General features: G+C 36.4%; 1 protein-coding gene across 1 annotated transcript in view; it reads right to left on the bottom strand.

Moving 5' to 3' along the window:
• The window catches only part of LOC110052202 (protein polybromo-1-like), a 218513-nt gene that overhangs the window by 9248 nt on the left and 190205 nt on the right, over positions 1 to 19060 (bottom strand). The window contains exons 34-42 of the mRNA XM_020758318.2: positions 15750 to 15851; positions 14018 to 14092; positions 12237 to 12395; positions 11695 to 11782; positions 10758 to 10833; positions 8102 to 8274; positions 4965 to 5059; positions 3911 to 3982; positions 2914 to 3015 (exon numbers count right to left, since the gene is read on the bottom strand). Of these exons, the coding sequence (XP_020613977.2) occupies positions 2914 to 3015; positions 3911 to 3982; positions 4965 to 5059; positions 8102 to 8274; positions 10758 to 10833; positions 11695 to 11782; positions 12237 to 12395; positions 14018 to 14092; positions 15750 to 15851 (942 nt within the window). The remainder of the gene's footprint in view (positions 1 to 2913; positions 3016 to 3910; positions 3983 to 4964; positions 5060 to 8101; positions 8275 to 10757; positions 10834 to 11694; positions 11783 to 12236; positions 12396 to 14017; positions 14093 to 15749; positions 15852 to 19060) is intronic.

Below are 19060 nucleotides of genomic sequence, written 5' to 3'. Positions count from 1 at the left end.
GGATTGAAGATTCAAATGACTAAGCTCGATCCTTCCTGTTTTGCTTACTTGGACAAGTGTTTGGGTCCTCACACAGTCGACTGGTTTGCAAGTGTAAAGACTAGGCAGTTGGACAGGTTTTGTAGCAGATTCCTTAGCCCTGGTTGTCAAGCTGCCTTCACTGTCTCATGGTCAGGGGATTACAATTGGCTGTTCCTGCCACCATACCTGGTTCCTGGCATTTTGTGCCACATGTCAGATGGAGAAGAGGATGGAACCTATTAGTCCCAGAATGGCACCCTGCACCGTAGTGGCCCCTGCTCATTACCAAGCATGGTACGTGGGTCGGGTTTGTAACAAACTCCCTTAGGATCCAACCTTATGACGGCATCTTTATTCCAGGAGTAGCAGCCAGCTGTGTCTTTACAACAGGTGTGCCACCTTTTGGACTACTGGTGCTTCAGCTTTGCTTCTGTGGCTCCCATGTTTGGACTTAGAGGCTTGTTTGCTGCCTTGTTTCATGCATCATTCTAGCTACAAAGACACAGCTGCCAGGTACCTTGATGATCAAATCATGTCCTTGGTGGCTGGTGCCATGCACGCCATCATGTCTGCTATTGTTTGAGTTACAACCTAATTATGGACACCTGTTTGTTTTTAGCTGCTGTTATTGCTTATCAGCTGTTTTGGCTCCTAAGGCCTGTTACGGGCTCCAAGCTATTATGGCTTCATTGATCCTTCTGGTATGGACCTGAGTTTTAGTGTGTGTACATGTATGTGGATCTACTCCTCTTTTATGCTAAGTGTGCTTACTGGAATCTCTCTGCTGTTATGGCATTTGTCATTGTTGCAGCTGTAAAATACATGGAGGAGGTCATCTTTCCAACTGATTTTCATGCAGATTGTTTTGACCATTTGGAATTGTGACAGCTAGCAAAGGCATTACCAGCTGTATTGGTTTGTGATCAGGCTGCTACATCAGTTGTGACCTATCTGCGTGCTTATAAATCCTGGAGGTCATGGGCCGGTCGTCACAATGCTGCTTTTTTGCCGATAGATCCTCTGATCTTCATGCTGTATATTGTGTTTCTCATTCATTCTCATTCAGTGTCTTCAGTGAAGTCTGCATTGTATGGGGTGAGCTGGGTTCATAAAAAGAGTTGTTATCAGGAGCCGAACGAGTATCCGGTAGTGGAGCAAGTAGTTGATGCTGCCAGGCAAATTCTTGTTAGACTGGCTGAATGTAAGGAGCCTCTGTCTTCAGCTCTGGTGCAGAAAGTGATCAGTCGTCTCGAGAAGGGTGACCTTGGTGACCTCCAGCTGGCAGTTTTGTTTTCCCTGGGTTCCTTTGGTTTCTTTCGGTGGGATAACTTGCACCATTTGTCAGTAGACAGTTTTCATTTGCTGTTTCCCATGTAGCTATTTTTCTGAAAAAATTGGAGAATGATCAGTTCCACAAGGGGTCATGGGTTTTCTTAGCCCATGGCAGTACACCCCACTGCCAAGTCAAAATCGTTGAGAAATTCTTGAGAATTGCAAACCACTCCAAAGGCTCTACATTATTTCAACATGTGTTGCATACCAAAAGAGGAGTCAGTATGAGCAAAGAGGCTAAGTCTTACACTTGGGCAAAGGAGCTGATCAAGAAGGAGCTTGACAAAGAAGGTCTGGACCCCACAACATTTGGAATCCATAGCCTATGATCAGGAGGAGCTTCTGAGGCAGCAGCTCTTGGTGTGCCAGACAGACTCTACCAGAGACATGGAGGTCGGAGAAGTAATATAATAATAATAATAATAATAAATAATCTTTATGGAGGAAGCTCCCATCACATAGCGTGGTTTTCAGGGAGGTCCTCAGTAACTAATGTAAAATAGAGTAAAGAATTAAAAACTTATCACAATCAAATCCAAGTACTAATAAGAAATGAAAGTAAAATTGAAAATCACTTTTAAAATTTAAACCTATCAAGTAACGACATTCTAAAAGAATTAAAAGGAAGCTTTTTTAAAGCACTATTTCCTGATCTGAGCAAACCCCAGTTACTACTTGATTTAATGGATCGAATAGTGTCCTTTGAGTGAGTGTTATGACTATGGTAATCTACATCTTGGATAATCATATTGTTTCTGTTGTCATCTATCAAATTATGAGAGGGCTCAGAACAATTATGTAAAGGAGTCTTTAGACTCGCATCTACTAGTTACAAAGTCAATTTTGGATGGACTTTGACGTTCTTTTTAATAATTATTGTTATTTATGCCAACTGCTGGGAAAGTAAGAAGGCTTGGAATAATTGCGTAAATGAGTCCTTAGACTTGCTTCTACTTGTTCAAAGTCAATTAAGGACAGACATTGCCATTGCCTTTGATTCTATGTAGTTCATGCCAACAGCTTGTTTTCTCATGTTGAGTTGGACATTCAAGGAACTCTATTTCGGTCGTTACATGTCTACTTTAGCCATCGAAATAGTTATTTGTGCATGCATAAAGGGTGTTATGCATTGATTTTTCCTATATTGTGCTCTTTCGACATTTGCATTGTTTAGCTTGGCATGGCTCTCAGTGATGTGTGAGAGGTGTGGTTTTATGTAGGCTGAGGAATGAAAGAAGCGGAAAACGTTTTTTTTCACACACGGCTGAGAATCTGAGTACGTGTGTGGGGGAGTTTCAGGTCACATGGCTTGTGAAAGGTTTGGTTTTTGTTTTGCCATCTGCCATTGCCTGACATGCCCCACCCACCCACCCACCCGTGAAGTATTTTTAGAATGTATTAAGTTGAAGTGAAATTATTCTCTAGCCACTTTTTTGTGTCATTGTAAGACAGTTATGTTGTTACGCTAATAAAGATCAGGCTGTGAGGTGTGGCATGGCATGGCTCCCAGCAGTGCGTGAGAAGTTTTCTGATACACACAAATTACAAGATATTTCTGACCTTGGTGGTATCGCCTGTTGAATCAGCTGAACTCAAAGCAGAAGAATGACTGCGCTCATCTTCTAATAGATCCAAGTCTTCAATCAGGAGAGGCGAGGGGACCTAACACGAATGTAACAAATGTAATTGCTTTTGTGATTTCTGCAATTGCAACAGAAATTTGGCAATTAAAGGGACTAGTCACTGTATTTTAGCCAATTCTGTTTACAAGCACAGCATAAGCATAAGGAGAACAAAACATGCTTGTGCTTATGTTTATGCACCAGGAAAAAAAACCAGCGTTAGAAGTTTCAAGTTTTGTGTTGTTACAGGTCTGTTCAATATCCCTGTAAAATTAGGCTTTAAGGTAAAAACATTACCCATTTGTTAATAGAGATCAGTCAGCATCTAGAAATTTTAGTTAAGTTTTCAAAAAGGAAACAACATTGTTCACTTAACGAAAATTAATATGTCAGGACATTCCTGTGCCATCTTCAGTTGCAAACATTTGTTGGAAAATTTGAATTTTGACGGTATACATGTAATTACATTTTAAAATTAGTTGCTTGTGGGATTGTTACTGGTGACAACATGGCTTCTCGTCTCTTGTTTTGTCCCCAGTAACACTGGGGAGATCCTAAGTAAGATCTTTAAGTACACAATTTGTGTTAACTACTCCGGATGGCAAAAGTTTTATTACTTACACACACACTGATAATGAATGAAATCTCGAGCTAAACCTACAAGTTTTTATGCTTATGTAAATAATAGAAAGTTCCAGAAGCATCTCTGCATATATTTGGGCTTGCGGGACAATGCATGCTAATTATCAAACACTCTACATTATGACTATGCCTGAAAGGTGATAGAATGAATCGAACTACACAAGCTGATTATGTAACAATTTGAAACTACTGTAAGCCTCTTCCCTACTGGAATAAGATTCACCTGTAAATCTACATCAGTCACACAACAAACAGCATTCAGCTTCAAAAACTTGTACATGAGAATCACTGACCTTCCCTGGGGTGATTGGCTTTTCAAAGAAATAGTATTCATCTTCTTGGACACTCACAGTCAAAGTATAGCGCTTTCAAACAAAGCAGTCAAAATATAAGTGCAAAATAATTTCAACATATCAAAGAGCAGTAAATATAATTTATTTATAAAATATGTGAGATGCTATAGGCGCTCTCATTGGTCAATGAGTGTGTTTAGATGAGAGTATGTAAACATGGTTGTGATGTTTTAGATTTGAATGTGTTTACATAGCCATGTAAACACATGTAAGTTGTGTAAGTTATGTAAGCCATGTAAGTTATGCTGTCTTGCATTCTTTGAACCCCCCCTTTTGTTTAGATGAGGAACTATGTAAACATGGAAAAAGTGCTCTATTGCTTAAATATAAAGCTGAAAAAAAAATGAAAATTCCTATTGCTAAAAAGCGGAGTCGCGGTGGCCTCATGGTTAGTGCGCTTGTCCCCGGATCGAGCGGTCTGGGTTCAAGTACTGGCTGGGGACATTGTGTTGTGTTCTGGGGCAAGACATGTAACTCTCACAGTGCCTCTCTGCACCCAGGAGTATAAATGGGTACCAGTGAATTGTTGGGGAAACCTAACAAATTGCGGGGGAGTGACCTGCGATGGACTAGCATCCCGTCCAGGGGGAGTCATAGAAATACTCCTAGCTGCTTCATGCTACAGAAACCGGGATAAGCTCCAGCAGCTAGGAGCCAGTCGGCTCCAAGGCTTCACTTTAAAAAGGTTTATTTGAATGTATTGTGTTATTTACCATGATAAAATATTTGTATTACTTTTATTGGTGGTTTCTTTGATGTACCAAAAAGGGTGTGTTGGTATGAACAACATCAGTTAACTACTGTGTAATGCAGAAAGAGAGAAAAGTTTTTCGAGAACCAAGTTGTTACAAAATTTTGATAAAATGACATTGCTTAGTATTCAACTGCCATGTTGAAAAACAATACTGAAGTCCAAGAGACCATGATTGGGAAGATGACAGAAGGATAGGGTTCTTGTAACCTAGATGTCAAAATTAAACCAAAGCTAATATACCTTCAGTCCTTTCAGCTTTCTGAATTGTCCTTCCTCCTCATCATAACGAGCCTCATTAAGATAAATGTCTTTCTCGGGTATTTCTGTGGGCCGACCTGCAGCAAGGAAATCACTGACCTCATACAATGAAGTAACTTTTCTCCAATGTTGTAAACTTGAATGTGAAGCAATTTAAATCCTTTGGGTTAGGAATCAAACACCCCATTTTTATTTATGAAACTATTCCTTACAGGAGAATACTTTTACGTGACCATATCGTGGGCTCAAAAAAAAAGTTAAGAGCATGGTTCTTTTAAGTTGACTGCTGACCAAGTGCTGGTTTTCGAATGGCGTATGTAGTAATCAGGTAGTAATCAGGGCTGGGTTGTTCAGAGGCAGGTTAACACTAACACAGGATTAAAAGTTAACAGAAGTAGAAATATTTCTTGTAAACAAATGTTCTTCACTGCTGTTGTTTTGCATTGTTTGAGACTATTTAAACTCAGAGCAGAGGCAAAACTATATGCGGAAAACCTCACCGCAAAGTTACAAAACTCAAGTCAAAATTCTTGCTTATCCTGGGTCAGCTTAATCGGGCTTTGAACAACCCAGCCCAGGAGCTCTGCTTTTAGGCTTGGTTAAACATATTAGTACACTCAACAAAATATCTCTGATGGCAGCAGCTGTGCTTAATATGCAAGAATACATTCAGCTATTCTTTTGCATAATAGCGGAGCTACGGCAGCCAAGTGGAACTCCAAAACTAATAAAATTTGGTGACCCATGAAGCACCATACAGACTCTGGGGGAGGGGGAGAGGTCTCTTGAGGTAACCCAAATGGGGAAGCACAAGAATGCCATCTTTTCTTGGCAGAAAAAAAAAGAGAAAGCTCATTTCTATTTGTTATGTCAACAAATGACAGTGGAGGTTGATCTAACGATTTCAAGATAGGCTTTAAGGTTACTCTAAACCTTCTTGGGGCTACCTTTGCCACATTTTCTTTTCTTCAACCAAATTAAAGTTCATTATTTAAGATAACATTTTCCAAAAAAAAATGAAAATAAAATGTTAAAATGTGCACAAGTTATTGGGAGAAAGAGATTTTTTAATAAAAGTTAATAAACTGTCAAGGTGTCATAATCGCCAAAAGGCATGGACCCCTCAGTGACCTTTTCACGGGAAATGGCTTAGTCCAGAGATTCTATATCAAATACTTTTAATTTTAGATTTCATGTCCGTCAAGAGTGACTCCTTGTAATCACGCTTTGGCAATTGCACATTGCTTTGTTGCACATCGTTGTCCTGCTGTTTTGCACATTATTGTTGACTCCCTGCCTAAACCATGTGCGCCTAAAACGTGACTGTAATACTATCACATTCCTGCAAAGCTCAAGTTTGCATATTGTGAATGCTGAGGGTTTCGTTGTTTCATTGGCTGGTGGCTTTTTTGGTGTTGACATTTTCCTCTGAGAGGGCGTGACATGATTATAAATCTTTAGATGGCAAAAACTCAAACTCGGTTTTCGAGAGAATCCCTCCTCTTTAAAAGAATTAATAGGGTATGTAGAATCAGCGATTTTCTGTGAAATTTGGTCAGAACATTCACTGATAGATAAGGAACAAAATTGTGTGGGCGAATTCTTTTATTTTGAATACTTCTCTCATAGCGGCCTCTAACGCAACACGTTATGCGAATTTTTCGATAGTGGAACTTGACAGATCTATGAAAAGATAACCAATAGAAATAAAAGGAAATCCTGACATGCTTTGAGAGATTGATGTTTCGTGATTAACACTGCATAGTTATTTTGCATGAATGACTGCATTTGATGCCCAATTAATTTGCTGGAATTTCAGTTGGTTGATTTGCCGTTTACGGCTTCTACTGCCTTAGGAAAGCAAACTGCAAAATAGAATATAATTTTATCAAATTCTACATTTCATAACCTTTCTATTGATATAAAGTTTGTGGGGGTTTCCTTAAAAACAGCGTGCTGTGAATTTTTTTCTGGAAGACACCTGTGAAGGTTTGGAGTAACCTTAAGTGAAGCAAAACGTGAAAGAGGTCAGAAGAAAGCAAGAATCAACAGGCAAGGAAGTAGCGAAGAAGACCGCGAAAGAGAGTGGGCCAGAGAAAGGAGGTGAAACAGTAGTGAACAGTCAGGGTTAGAGAAAGGAGATGAAATAATACCGAACAATGCCGTGAAGCAGAGCGAATGAGGGCTAGAGAAAGGAGACTAAATACCCGAAAAATTGACTCAGAAGACTGCAGAACTTCCCAAGTTAATTCCCATACCAAGATGTTGAGCTGTGCAAGAAAAGTCACATGTTCATTTCTGTTTTCACTGGTGAACGCAAAATTCCCATTGGCTAATACTTACTGAGTAACTTATTAATTGTTTGTTGCACAACCTCATTATAAAAACAGAAACAATAGTCTCGGACAAAGATGTATTAGTGAGGGCTTTGAGAAAGTACGAGTGAATGCCTATAAAAATCAACCAAAACAATTACATGACAATTGTTTACGTTCCAACGGCGGATTTGGGGCAAAACTGATGAAAAACATAAAAAAAAACCCTGTAGAAATTGTTTTTAAGGCATTTTAAATTATAGCCCATAGAAAAATATGGCCATGTTTTAGTGCAATAATTCGTTTTCTAAAAAAATTGAATGTTATCATCACAAATTCAATTGCGGGTAGTGTGATTTTACATAAGAAGCATTATTAAATTATTTTGTAGAAAGCAACCAGTGACTAGCATACTTCAAATGCCATGACAATAGAACCACCTTTACTTGTGAATTCTTGTCCTTGCAAACAAGTGACAAATAAAACAAAAGACAATGTCTGCAGAGTCTAGCAGAAAAAAGGTCCAGTTGGCCAGTACTAAGAAGTATCAAGTCAGTATTAATAAATTAAGACTAAACTAAGCAATGATCAGTAAACTAAACAAAAATCAGTGAACACTGTACAATAGAGAAGACAAAGAAGAGACATGCAGTCATAGTAAGATTCTGACTTAGTTATTCCTCTACAAGTTATTTTCAGTGAACACAAGAAAACCAGTATAAACTTTACTGCAAGCTTATACTTCTGTACAGCAAAATCTCTTGAGACTAAAATTTAATTTTAATGAATACAACATTTCCTTACATCTAACATATTCTCTGAATGGAAGTACACAGCATTTTCCTGCAATGTACTCAGCTGGCATGGTTTCCTCTAAAGAACTCAGGAACACTTCTTTTTCATAAAACATTCTTGTTGGTAAATGCTGAGTACTGGCAGGACTGATAAACCATGGACCATGAAACCATGTTTGTCCACTGAAACAAACAATTACAAAAAGGAGCAACGTCAACAAATTATGTTCAACAATGAATGTTTGAATTAATGTGCTGAAATACAATAATTCAATTTGCACATGCCACACATTATTAGCTTACATTGTTTTTCTTGTGGCTTGCATTGGAAATTTCTCTGCATTGGTTTTCAGCACTAAAAGCTAACATATTGTGTAGCTTTGAGCAATGAATCGCTGTGTCACAACCAATAAGACAGGTTACAAGTGGAGAAGCACACATGAATGGCTTACTTGATAACTTGAATTCAAAGTAACAACTAGTGACAATCTCAGATAGTGCAGAGTGCAATTTATGGCTCTGATACAGTAGTCACACAGGTCCTCACCCCTACCGTTCCACCCTTGGTAGTCAACTAGGCCTTTACCCCTTCGCAGAATATGAGCGGACAAAAACTTGATAAGACATAATCTTAGCAGTGTGTATGTTTCATGTTTGTATGTTCTTTCAAGACCCAAAAATAACTTACAACTACCGCTTGTGAAGACGACTTTGAATTGTATTGTACTGTTTTATGTTGACGTTCATTCATTTTAAATTCAATAATACGTAAAAATAACAAATGTGACAATAAAAATATAAGATGTGTATTTGTTTTGCTCACTGCTGGAGAGAATAAAGTTCAATATCTAATGAAAAATCAGTGAAGAACGATTTTGTTCTATTCAAAATGCAAATTTTCATTTCATCAATAGACAAGAACTAAACTTATTATCAAATACTCATGTAGAGTCACGGAAAAGTACATTCTTATTCTGTTGCCACCTTTGGAGTTAACAATAAAACCAAGTCAAAGTAATACACAATGCTAAAATAGTGTCCCCAGTTAGCTTTTTAAGCTAAATACAATTGACATTTTATTCACTCATTCATTCTCTTGATTAACACAACGATGGAGCATTTCAACAAGTATTATATTGAAGGTAGAGATCTTTGCTTGAAATTATACCCTAATCTGTGAGTGAATCAAGACTGATGAAATTAATTGGCAGTTTCAGAAAGTATCATGGAGTCTGCGGCAATAATTGCAAAGTTTCTTTTGTCACAAATTTACTAGTTTTACATGTAACTAACATGGGAAAGTTTCAGCTGAATATGAACTTTTTGCTTTCACAGTAGAGGAAATAAACAATCTGTTAAGGAGAAGCAATATCATGATTAACATTTCCATTCTTTATTTGAACCCTGGCTAACACACAACAGTTCTTAAACAGCAGACAAAATTTTGTGAACGCAGCTACATGTAAGGGTGATTCCAGAAGATATGCAGTCACAATAGTGTTCTTTGCACTAAAAAAGGGAGAAATGACGTTACGTGAAATATAGCTGCTATCCCCAGTCAAAACGAGAGTGTGGTGAAACTCCAAAAAAAAATGTGTGGATCTGAACTAGAGAACGGAGGTTATCACACTAGCAATACTAGAATGCATGCACCTAACATGCTGTGCTCTACCATAAGAAAAAACACTCAACATTCGTGTGAAATCCCTTATGAAATGTATCTTTTTCCTAAGATATAGTCGACACTGATGCTAACTAATCTGCGCATGTATTTCGAGTAGATTGCTTTTGTTCTTAAGAGAATAGCACCACAAGAATAGCAAGAGATTTGCAAAAACACACATATATAGTTTTGTCACGTTGTCAATCAAACAATGAAAGTACACCCTGTTTTGCATAGTGCACACGGATACCTACCCACCCACCAGCCTTTACACAAGGCTAATATATTATTGATTAATTGAAATTAAGTATTAAATTTTACACCTCATTGCAGCTGAACGTCAAGAGACCTACTTTTAATTAAGGCTTAAAATAGCAATAATAATAATATGGAAATTCAACTACACTGCCTTATTTATGCGCCATTATATTTATTCAAGCAAGTTAAATAGCCTGGCCATCTCCATTCAGGATTTTATCAGCAAGCTACTCATTATAATAAATACAATCTTGAAAATTTGTCTTAATTAAATGTTTTAGTGAGAAGTACTCCTCCCTCCTCAAAGTCAATATGCAGTATAATGTATTGTAGGTAACTATGTTCAGCAAGTAAAGTAAGTAGAGTATTATATTGTTAGCAATGTACGTAGCCTGTATTGCAAGTAATTGTATTTTCTGTAAGAAACTGTATTCAGTATTGTATTGCTAGCATAAGTAACCCATTTTGTAAGTAACGTAAGTAATGTTCTGTAAGTAGAGTAGCGTAACGAGACCCGCACTGTAAGGAATGTTTGTAGAATTGTGTTTTGTATATTAAAATTATTAAAAAAAAAAATTAAGGCTTAAAAGATTTTCCTGTTCTTTTTCTCTGCTTGTCCTACACTGTGCTCGGCTCACTATACACTGTAGGTACTCATACTCACCCAGGAGCCAGTTCTACTCTGTGCTCGAATCACTATTAGGTACTCGATACCCACTTGGAAGCAGGTTCACAGGTTACTTACTTTTTGTCTGTCCACATTTTATCAATCCTGGACATGCACAAATATCCTTCATCAGATCTGACATACACACAATCACCTGGAAAAAAAAAAATTATTTGTAATTGATGATTAACTTGATGATTATAAGAAATTTCCAGACTTACCTACAAGATGATTATTTTATTTAACAAATAACTGACTTCTGTAACAGTGAAGTTGCGCCAAATGAACTCCTTCTTTGACAAATTTGACTGACATGATGGCTGATCGTGGACACTTGACTGATGTAATAACCAATTGAGCATTTGCAGGTTATCACTCAAGTATCACTCAACACTAGGGCAACAGTGTTTTTACTATACATAATCTAACATATCAATAACCTGGGAATCGGACCTTCCTTAGGGGAGAGAAGGGAGGAGAAGGAGGCAAGAATGAAGGGAAAGCATTTGCTCACGTCAACATCCAAATTCTGGATGCTGTGCTGAATGGCTAACACACAGAAGGCAATATGTCAAGCTTCCTGAAATGAAACCCTGCCACTGCACTGCAACCTCACTTGAGCAGTTAAATTTCAAAAGTGTTACAGGTTTTCTGCTTAAAATGCTCCAACTATTTTGTTTTGTAGACCCACTTAAAACTAACGCTAAATACAGAATTACATTTGATTACATTGCTAAAGCTTTTAGGCTACGCTACACAGAAGGAAAAAAAATTACAACATGATAGACAAAAACTTGGAAAAAAAAAGAAACATGGCACCTTAACTTTCATTATTGGGAACATTGTAACAGGCATTAAAACATTTGTACAAAAAAGTAGAAAAGTAGAAAAGGAAAAAACTTCACACATCGTGCAGAGAGTGGTTAATACTGAAGCTTGATACTAAAGTTAAAATACCTGGAACAGAGAACATGACAATGTCAAGGAGTTTGTATAGTAATGTAAAATTACTTACCAAGCTTATAAGGAGTATCTCTAACACAAAGCTGTTCATAATATATACATCCTTCCTCAGAATTTTGGGGAGATTCCAAAACAACATTCTAAGAAAGAAAGTGGTTAACTTAGTTATGTATTGGTTTTCATTCTGGAAAACTATTGGGAGGAAAGGTCAACAAACTATTGTGGTATTCAGTAATAATTATACTTTTGGAACTGCAGGCAACCCAAGCTAACGATAAGAGCCACAGCACCATAAGACAGCTCAACTTATAATTGTACAAGAACAAAGCAATTTTGGTATACGAGGTATAAATCAAAATCCTCTGTGATCAAAAGAAACTTACACGCTTTGCCATTCTATGCTGGATTCTTTACAGTTTGCCAGCTCCTTAGATCTATAAGGGCATTTCACACCAACCTCACCACAGAAATGCAAAGTCTACTTTTTTTTTGCCCGTAATACGTTCGTCATTATATAATAGTAAAGAGAAAATAACAGATATAAGAATTTATATTTTTGTTGTGGTTATTAACATGATAATATAAACAACTTACCTTTTTTACATCTTCATGAACTGAACCTTCCACTTCATTAATTCCCATTGGCTCTACCTTGTTGTTGGTGTTGTTGTCAAAAACAGTTGGAATACGTTTGGGCTGAAGAGGTTCTTCTCTTGTAACATGATTAACACTGGATGTAGATACAGACCACACCTATGGCATAAAACCAGTGAGTGTTAAACAGGTCTGAAAATCCTAGTCTTTAACCAAACAATTGAAAAATACTGAGCAGTACTTTCATTTGATGCTGTTTGCTGTTCAACAATTAATTGCAATTCAAACACTATTTGGACTCTCGGGAATAAGAGGCATAAACTACGGTAAAATCCTACCTGTAAGAACCTACATTTTTTTAACTCTGGCAAAATAGGTTCTTGTATTTTGGGGCAGTTATTGACAATTTAGGAAAAGTAGGTTCTTAATTAGGTTCTTAATTTCTATGAAGGAGATATACCAGAAAAAATAAAATTGAACTTGGGTTTTGTCCTACAATATACAGTATTTATTTGCAACTGTATTATGTATTTTCTTGTAATTATACATTCGAAATCTCAGTCACACTCCTTGGTTAAAATGTTTTTCATAATTTAAGGACGTTCGCACTAATTGTTTCTGCACATCCTTACTGCGCACACAAATTCACATGCCATGTCATGCATGAGAGCACGCACTAAGTAACAAAATGAACAATGATAGGGCAGATGGCCAATGCTACACTGTATAGCTTTGCCTGGAATTAACGATCTTGGATGTTCGGTGACCCCTACTTTCTTTCCAGAAACAGATTTTATTTACAATTATCTCCACATTGTCCAAAAATGAACAAAAAAATCAGTGTGGGAAGTTAAAAAAAACTCAAGATTTCTGTCCATGGGACATCGAATCCTGCCATCTTGCTGCTGCAAGGCATGTGAAACTCTGGTTGCTAAATGTGAACTTGTTCTTTAAGGAACCTCACCAGTTGACTAAATTCACTTATTAAGTCCACTTAAATAATGTTTGGCAGAGACCATTTCACTTCAAAGATCTAATTGCAATATTTTTGGGCTTACAGGCACTGTGGCCTTATTCGCTAACGAAGCCCAATTTTTTCAGATTTAGGGTGTTTTTCCGGGCATGTTTTCTCCAAAACAAAGTTGGTGACCCCCCATTTTTTTACATTTCTGACATAACTAACTCATCATTTTACAGTAGTTAAAGTCTCAGAAAAAAAATCAACGTTGGAAAATTTTCGTACAAACGTCCTTAACTGTAACCCACATATAAGAACCTGCTTGATCTTGCTTGGCTAAACAGGCTCTTATATTTTTGGACATTAAAATACCAAAATTCTGCCAGCAGGTTCTTAAACCACTAGGTTCTTACACATGGGTTTTTACTGTATCACACTGGGGTAAGTCTAAAGGGTTGAACATATAACATACTGTTGCATACATTTAAGAAGGCCTACTATATGAGATCTGAAAATAATATAATGAAAATGAAGTGATACATAATCAAATGATATAACATTCAATGCTTCAGACAAGAGCTAGATCTCCCTATAAGACCCCAGGACATAGAATCTTGTGGTGCCAGTATACTTCTGTGACTTTCTTTCAAAGCAACAAAAATAAAAAAATAAAATAAATAAATAGACCAAAAAAAAAAATAAAATAGAGAAAGATGGGTAAATAAAGGAAAGGTTAATTTTTTTCTAGCAGGAAAGACAACTTGATAAATAAAGAAAAAAAATGCCATTAATAGTTGTGCTCACATTACAGCTCAAAATCTACCTTCATCTTCTTGAATGACTTTGTTTTGACATTGTATCTTGATTCACACACAAACACATCCTCGTCTTTGAAATTCTGCAGAAAAGGTAAACATAAGTTAAACTATAAACAAAAGGGAACAGAGGGAAAATGTTTGTTATGTTGACATTATCTATGCTTCTGTCCTCAAATAGATCATAAGTGAGAACCAGTCAAAATGTGAGAATAATTTAACTTATTATATAAATCAGAATAGCCCTCAACTTGCTAGGGTAATTTTAAAGGCGAGGAGACGTACATGTGTGTAAACTAAAATGTGGATTTTGTCTTGTGATAGAAATTAACTTCATTATTGATAACTCTTTCACTCTGAAGTACATGTACACGTACATAACTCATTCAGTTTTTTGTTGCAGCTCATTACTTTATCAGTGGTAACAATCAGCTCAATTGTTCTACCTAAATAAATGTAATGATTATTTATAAATGAATGATAGTTGCAAAATTTTGTCTCATGTTGTTTGTTGTCTTCATAATAATGTTCTTTTGTCTCGAATCACCATGTTATTGTACATTTCTGTATATCATGAATTCATAAAACATGTGATTGCTTTCCTGCGATTTTCCTGAAGCAGGCTAAAAAATATATGTCACACTTTCACTCATCTTGTGTTAATGTGGCCACATCGAGGGTAAGTGGTGAGCGCAAGCGGAAAATCACTATGGTGGAAGTCTTGTTTATGTTTAACATAAACATAAACAAGACGTATATTTTATTGTTATTGTAGTGCTAGCTTGGGATATTTAAGCATGCTTCAGAAAAGAGCCGGAAAGCAATCCCCTGTTTCATGAATTCATGATATACAGAAACGTAGAATTGCATGGTGATTCAAGACAAAAGAACATTTTAATGAAGACAACAAACAACATGGGTGAAAATCAGCACAACATTTTCCTGGGTTGACGCTGAAAATTCAGCAGCCTTACAATGTTTCAATTAATTTGAAACTCCGGGATTACTTTGAATATGAATTGATCTCATTGAGGGCCAAGTCTAAAAAAAATTCATAGAGTGTTTTTCAATTCCCGCCCAATTTAATAATTTTAGGGGCAATTTTCAATAGAAAGCAAAATAACCTATACCAGTTGATATTCAAGCCAATGTTTCTGAAAGTCAAATGGAGCGGTTTCTCTGAGATTTTCACTCAAGGTAATTAATTGTTATAAGATTCATGTAAGACCAGAATACCATTTAGTCAAGTCTTGTGGACGTACATAGTCTACAGTAACATTTAACACAGCTCCGTTTTTGTTGTGTTTTGACACCTTGAAACTTCGCCTGTAATTTTCTTGAAAACGTTCTTATAGATTTTTTTTTAAATTTTGGCATCGTTAAGACAACTATGTCAAGTCCGAGATCCCGGTGTCATATTTCCAAAATGATTTCTGATGGCAAATTATTTGGTCTTATTTAAAATGGGGCATGGCATCATTTTGTTGCTACGGTAACTCAGATCCTGGTGAAATGTACCCCATTTAAAACTTTCATCTTTCTCTAGCACACCAGTAACATTCAATTTTCTGTTGGATTAATAATGGTGCTGATCTAGTCGCTCAAAGTTAAACGTTATCGTTACTCAAAAATCCGATTGAGCCACCTTAACACAAGTTGTCACAGCAAACATGCTAGAAGTGAATACATTTATCAGCATCAAAAAAAAAACCATAAAAGCATTTGAAGCTTATGTCTCACCTGAGGTTTTTGCTTGAAGTAGTCCTTAACAAACATGACATAGCATTTTCCTAGGACTTGCTTCAAGTTCGAAGAAGTACAGTAATCACTTTTAAACACTTCCTGTAAGGAACAAGTCACAGCGACACACTGGTCAAGAAAGTACATTTAACAAGGATTTTGAGATGGAAAACTGAGACAGTTTTCTTCTCTGGAGAAGTACTGAGGCAACAAAGGTTGAAAACAGTGCTTGTCAATTAAATCACCCATCACTTTTTTCAATCGTATCATTGACTAATTGATTGATTGATTGGCTACATTATTACAGTGGAAGAAATTAGATTATTCTGCCTTTATTTTTTATGTTATCTTTTAATTATTAGTAACCATGTCTACCTTACCTTTACAATACTTACACATAATACTTACAATACAATGGAGTACAAGAAAAGAAAAATAAGAAGTTACATTCATCACTATAACTTGCAAAATGTTGTGTTATATCTTACAAAGTCCAAAGACTTATGAAAAATTTAACCCCCGAGACCAGCTGCAAACAAAGTTTCTGACCTATTATGGAGTAATAAACACTATTCCACAAGAATATAAAAAGGCAATAAGGCGAACTGGTGTACAGCAAGAGCATCTTCCACAACCATGGCAGAACTTGAAAGTGCTAACAACCAAAGCTATACATAAAAGTTTTGTGAAGCACATATTTGAAGAACCCACCACAAAACAACGCCTTATTGGAAGAAATTAGATAATATTATTTTCTTCCCAATCAATCTTGCAATCTCTATCACTGCAGTGCTCAAAACTAAAAAAAATGCCCAAGTTGTCCTTATTCCAAATGCAGGACAACCCAAGCCCTGGCTCTGGTTGCCCTAGGCTTTAATGAGACAAAAACTGTTAAACGACTATTTTCACAGGTCTCTGAACTGTCAGGCATTAACAAATCACAATGCCTGAATGTTGCATACAATGTTAGTGTAATTACTCACTTTATTCTGTTTTCATGCTCAGCAATCACAGTTTCACATGAACAACTTAACACTCAGAAAAAGTACTTCCTTGAAACAAAAAGTATATCACTTGCATATTCACATAAGGGAAATACAGTAACAACAGCAAAAAGCCTATGGCGATGGTACATTCTTTCTGTTTTACTATGTCAAATCTGTGAACTGAAAAGGTAATATGCATTCACTGTAAATTAGTTTTACCACATGGAGCTTAAAATATTGTCCTTGAACGTCACAGGGTTGAACAAGACTACCAAATGACGGCAGTTGTTTAGATGTAATATATCAAACACAAAAGACAGTGTTTGACCACATTTCCAAACACCGAGAAGAGAGTTAAAAATACAACGTATAACAGAGTATTTTTGATGAACTTCAAGGTGTTTAGAAATGTGGTGAAACACTGTCTTGAGTGTTAGATATATCTTCTCAATCGAAACTAAAACTAAGGAAAAAACGGAGAATTAAAATTGTAAAAATCTATGCTAATTAAGATCAGATATCCAACCACTGTCACGGTCATGATTTCCTTTGTTTAAACTTGATCAATTATTAATGAGTTTGAGAAGGTTACATAAACACAATTCAGATGTTATTTTCCTTCAAGAAATGTACTCGTCCCCTATTAAGCTCTGGGAAGCTGAATGGGGAGGCAAAATTGTTGAAAGTTATGGTTCTAATCACAGCTGTGGTGTAATGATCCTTTTTAAGCCCAGGATCAATGTGTCAATTGAAAAAATTATATGTGATAAGAACGGTAGATAAGTTTCAAGCGAAGTATTTCTAGACGATGAAAAGTTTGTTTTTGTGAATATTTATGCACTGAATGATTAGCCACAACAAATTCATTTCCTTAGAGACTTGTCCAATTCTGTGCTCAACATGCACTTATGCAAACGAGACAATAGTACTAGGCGGTGACTTCAATTGTGCCTTAACTGAGCTTGATAAGTGAGGGGCCCGATCAATGGAACTTAAAAAGTTGGTTACTGAAGAAATCAACAACCTGATAATTGCTCATGATCTTATTGATAACTGGAGAGCAAACAATCTGAATCTACAAGGATTCACTTGAAGCAATCTGTCGATGAAGATTCAGTGCAGATTGGATTATCTTATGATCTCAAAGGATATGCGATCTTCACTACAAACTGTTAAAATAATACCCAATGTTTTTTCTGATCATTCCGCATTGGGTTTGTCTTTATCTTTTGAAGAAAAACAAGTTCAGCAGGGTCCTGGTTTTTGAAAATTCAATAATTCACTGTCAACTGACAAAGATTATACAGAACTGATTTCTAAAAAAATACCCGAGTTTGCATCAGAATATCATGAGGTAACAGATAAAGGGCTCATCTGGGAAATGATCAAAACGGAAATAAGAGTGGCCACCATTCTTTTCTCTAAAAGAAAAGCTAAGGAAAAGCGCGACAAGGAGAGAAAGTTGTAAGAAAAATTCAACTGCCTGCAAGAGCAAATCTGCTCAACATTTAACGAAGTGACAAATGCGGAAATAGACTGTGTGAAAGGCAAACTTGCAAAATTAACTGCCAAAAAAATCCAAGGAACAATAGTCCAAAGCAGAGCGCGATGGTATGAATTTGGTGAAAAGAATAATAAGTACTGGTTCTAATATTTAACTTTGCTACTCATCAAAAATTGAGGACTTGGAATTCAAAACAATGTTGAATTATTATAAATAACAACAATAATACAACAGTCAACAAAATGTCAAAGTGTAAGTTTTTTCATCTTCTAAAGTGAACACAGCAAATGGTCAATATGGCTCTGTGATTAAAACTTAATGTCTTTGAATATAATACTGCTGCTTTGTCTCTTAAGTTTGAGAATGTGGAACTAAACAAAGGTTTTTAGTCCTGAACTAGACAAAGATACTATCAACAAAAGACCTAGTAACTTATCCAGTCTTGACCAAACATGTTCAAAACAAGCTTGCAACGAGGCAGTATTTTTAGAAAAACCTTTTGTACAAGCTGATTGCATGGCTAGTTTTATAATTTATTTTTTTCTCAAGCATCTGAGCAGGCCGGAATCCTAAATCCTCAAATCTTATTGGCTAATCATATGCATGTGACTGGTCCAGCTTTTTACGATACGGCCCATGGGCCGGATTTTTTCCCCACTGCCTAAATTTCGCTCCCAAATGTTAGCGGTAATCGTCAATCTTTTGCCTTTTTTACACATCCATCGAGGATTAGTCAACGCAAGTTTATCTCTGTTCACCTTAAAATGGCAAGGAAAGTCACTGTAAGTAAATTCAATTGAGTGTTTTGAAGTTGTGAGAGT

Source organism: Orbicella faveolata, unplaced genomic scaffold, assembly GCF_042242905.1.
Source record: "Orbicella faveolata isolate gen_17 unplaced genomic scaffold, um_ofav_v1 contig_4, whole genome shotgun sequence".
Classification (NCBI taxonomy): domain Eukaryota; kingdom Metazoa; phylum Cnidaria; class Anthozoa; order Scleractinia; family Merulinidae; genus Orbicella; species Orbicella faveolata.
This window is presented reverse-complemented; position numbering and strand designations above follow the sequence as displayed.